The 4,085-nt window shown below is 38.8% G+C and overlaps 1 protein-coding gene across 1 annotated transcript in view; it reads right to left on the bottom strand.

Annotated features, from left to right (window-relative positions):
* Nucleotides 1-4,085, bottom strand: part of cfap97 (cilia and flagella associated protein 97) — a 13,000-nt gene that overhangs the window by 7,857 nt on the left and 1,058 nt on the right. Inside the window, exons 2-3 of the mRNA XM_015394964.1 lie at nucleotides 2,343-3,061; nucleotides 1,217-1,497 (exon numbers count right to left, since the gene is read on the bottom strand). Of these exons, the coding sequence (XP_015250450.1) occupies nucleotides 1,217-1,497; nucleotides 2,343-3,036 (975 nt within the window). The 5' untranslated portion in view covers nucleotides 3,037-3,061. The remainder of the gene's footprint in view (nucleotides 1-1,216; nucleotides 1,498-2,342; nucleotides 3,062-4,085) is intronic.

Genomic DNA, 4,085 nt, shown 5'->3' with positions numbered 1-4,085 from the left:
AGTGGAGGTGTTGCAGAGACAAGGGTGAAACAAAACTGAGAAATACCAGCTGTTTCTCGGTAACTCGATTTTGATGCTTTGTGTTTCTCGCTTCGCATGTGACTCCACTACCTTAATTCCCTTCGTTCCAAGCTTGAATCGCTTCTTGCACAAAATACACTGTGCCTAATGTGTGTTCTCTGATACTGGTTTTAACCATGGAGAAAACTCTTGGCTGGAGCCAATTTTCGTTACATTTACACTTGCTCATATTTTCCAGACAAAAGGTAAATGGCGGATTTCCCAAATGTCCCGGCCGTAACCCCGTTTTTATCGGTTCCGCTATCACGACGGAACAAATAATGGCAAGCCATTATTGTTTTTAAATAAAAAAAAAGGTCAATTTTAAAGTTTTATTTAGATTACAAAAATAAATCATAATAAAAATAATCCTATTTATGATGTTTTAAAAATTAAGACCTACGAAAGACTGATGAAAGACATTTTAATACCAATTAATTCCTTAGTTTTATTTTGAAGAATTCAATGCCTTTTGAAGACTTTCTAAGGACCCGCGGGAACCCTGATTATGTCTACTATTGTCCCTTTCACTGCAATCATTGTGATTTATATATCCATGGATGCTTTTAATGAGTATATGTTTCTCTTAATGGGGCTAATGTCTGAAGGAAAAGTGTCTCTGTTTGACTGTCTACTCCATCTATAATCCCTAAATAACGTTTGGCAGAGCTGGAAATTTAACAGCCTGTTTGCTTGGCGCAGGTGGAATGTCTGAAAGAATTGGAGTAAATAAGATGCTAAGGACCCAGCTACAGACACTCTCACACATTCATGGTATTCTCTGAAGATCTCAACAGCCCTTTCTCTTTGCTAACCTCCTCCAATTGTATCAGTTCATTTATTTAGGACCACTTGTAACCATCTGGAGTGCATAAGGCATGTAAGGAATTCAAAGGAAGCTATTTGTCTGATGCTGATCTTCGTATTTAAAAGAGAAAATGCAAGGAAACCCCTTTTGCTTTATTTTATCAAATACCTTGTTCTCCTCCTCATCCACCAAAGACGTTTTTAACAATCTGGTGAAATATTTCACAAGTTTAATTTGATGTTAATAATGGAAACAGAAAATGTCAGTTACTAAAATTTAAATTTAAGCCATCCAATTAATGTGGAATGAGGGGAATAAGTACCAAACAGTCAATGTTAAACAACTCACCAGGTTCTCCTCGTCGATGCGGCGCTGTTTACGCTGCCGGTTTAGCGCGCTGTGTGGGAGGTAAACCACTGGTGATATATTGGGCTCATTAATTTTCTTCCTTGCCTTTTTTTCCAATCTGATCCCTGAATAAGCATTTGAAATCCTCTGAAGAAGTCGTTGGTTCTCAAGATCTATGCGTTGGACCTCGGTTCTGGAAAAGGTGTAGTTCTTCCCGGGCCTTCTTATTGGACTTTGGAGCACCAGCTTCTTCTCAAGTTGACTTTCCAACCTAAATGAGCCTGAGTGAGAGCAAGAGCATCAGTCCAACTGGTGTTCCTTCATCATTAAGAATAAGGATGCTTCAAATATAAAATAACTGCAATAATTAAGGAAAACAAAAATACTAAACTAATACGTCAAGTAGCGCAGTCTTTAGTCACACAGCCCTTTTTTACATTTGTCATGGTACAACAAAAAGTTGAATATTTTAGAGTTTAATTTATTAAAAGTCTAAACAGATTTGTGGAAAATAAGATCCTTCCTGTTTTTTACTTATTTTTTAATAAACAGATATCTGTAAACAATGGATTGCATTTATAATTTGCCCGCTTATTTCACATACCTCTTAATAAAATGACTAAAGAAAATGGCGGAAACTATTAACTGTGGTTGAACAATTATTGAAAAAATAACTGAAGTATTCAGACTCTTGGGAAAAAAAGCTGAAATGTGTAAATTGAATCATTCATAAAGCAAACAGTTATTTGTGCACTTCACTGATCTCACCGATCTAGAAGAGGAGTTTTAAAAAAGCCAGACAATGTTGGTGTGCACTTAGCCAGAAGCAGACAGGATCAAGAGGGCGGTCGTTTCAAATAAGACCTAAAACACCATTCCCATCATCAAACACGGTGGTGGCAGCACATGCTGCAGGGACTGTTGATCCAAATCTGTTTCTATCTAAAGGTTCTGAGACAGTGATGTTTTCTCTTCCCTCCAAAGTAAACAGATAAACTAACCTTGACATAACCAAGTATGTATCATTTTTATGTGAAATCCGACAGCTGTTGAACCATGTCTCCATTTTGCACATCTGCCTTAAAAATAAATCAGAGAAAAAGAAGGAACAGTCTCTCTTACTCACATTCATCCCCATCTGTATTCAGGTCTGCCTCTTGTGAACCAGGTTCAGGAGAGAAGGGGGGGGTCACCTCTGACACCAAGCTTGACTCATCTGTACTCCAGTTGGGCAAATCCTGGGATTCAGCTGGGCCTCTAGCTTTACGCCGTACAGACTTGATAGGTTTGGAGTGTGAATTACCACTCTGAGTGCTGCAACAACTCTCAGAGTCTATGTTGGCCTCCTTTGAAACAGGAGCTACATTTTTGGATTTCTTTCTAAGAGACTTTGGATTCTTCTTTCTTGAGTCGGCAGTGAATGCTAAGGCACCTTTGCCTGTTTCTGTTACGCTCTGGTTTTCCTCTGCGTTTGGCATGTTTGCCAGCAAAGCCAGAAAAGCCCCGCTGGGTCTTTTAGAGTGAGGATTTGAGCCTTCATGTTTGGCTTCATTTGGGTAAGATGATACATCAGATTTCTGGCCCGTCTTGTTTATTTCCACTTGTCTCAAGTGCGTCGCTGTTCTTTCATTCCCCGGGGAAAGTTCAACAGCAAGATGTTCAGGAGGTTTTGCAGGTTCCCAGTTATGTGTCCCTGGGTTCTGCTTTTCCCCTTTCAAGTCCTCCTCTATTGTTTTCTGTCCAACATTGCTGTCGTCGTGGCAATCACTGTCAAAAAAGCTGTGATCCACCTCACCTTCTAGCTCATCAGGGTTCAACATAACAGCCCTCCCTCATGGACAGAACCTGCAAGATATTACAGGAACAAATAAATAATAAATTCAGGTTTGAAAAACATGAGGAATTGGTAAGCACGCTTTAGCCAAAGCAGTTGCCATGATAAGTGCTGTCCGTGTAGTGATGGCTACAAAGAAGCGGAAGGAAAAGAAGCTTGTATGCTTCCTATCATAGTTCCTTCAGCAAAGGGAGCTTGTGAGGTCACTCACTGGTGCTAAAGAGCTACAAGGTATCCATCAACCCTATATGCAGCATTTAGACACAGATCACCTTAGGGAAATAACAAAAAGACATTATTGCTTCAGATGACACATTATTGTAAGAACCTGTGTTTTGGTTTTCATTAGAGATTTTTCTATACCAGATTTCTTCTAATCCAGTACAAGCACTGATATTTTAGAACTTGTCGGTACTAAGTATCGATACAAGTGCTATCCTTTGTCCAATAGAAAATGTTTGATCTTATTTTTTTTTTTCAAATGCTAAGTCGACAAATTCAGACTTTTACCTTGGATCAAGTACAGCTTAGCTGCAGTATAGGGGGCTTTTTCCAACAGGGAAGAGCGTTTCGATAGCTGCAGCTCGGGCAACCTTATAGAAGTGGTATCGGTTCAGAGTATCAAGTTGTTTGTACGAGTACAACTACTTGGAACTTGTATTTGGTCCAATAACAATATCAGTATAAGTATCAGAGCATCCATTGTTTTTATAATAGAGAGCTTCTTCCTTTTGTTAATTTCTTGTAGCTTCTTTTTCCAGAAGGCTGCAATCCTAGATTTTGACAAGCATCATCCCTTTAAGTGTTTCAGTCAATCAGAAGCTCCTTCCCTTCCCTATGATAAGAGTTCATACTGTAAAAACCCTTTGGTGGGGTTTAACAGTACAATTATATATATATATATATTTAATTCAGCAACAATTAGATGAAATCAGACACGGCCAGTGTATCCAGAGTTCTTCAGGTTCGCTGTAAAACAGGAGATACTTCCTGCATACATCTATTAACATCGACAACAGCTTGTTAAAAAAAAAA

The sequence above is a fragment of the Cyprinodon variegatus genome, unplaced genomic scaffold (assembly GCF_000732505.1).
Source record: "Cyprinodon variegatus isolate N-32 unplaced genomic scaffold, C_variegatus-1.0 Scaffold715, whole genome shotgun sequence".
In the NCBI taxonomy this organism is placed as follows: domain Eukaryota; kingdom Metazoa; phylum Chordata; class Actinopteri; order Cyprinodontiformes; family Cyprinodontidae; genus Cyprinodon; species Cyprinodon variegatus.
This window is presented reverse-complemented; position numbering and strand designations above follow the sequence as displayed.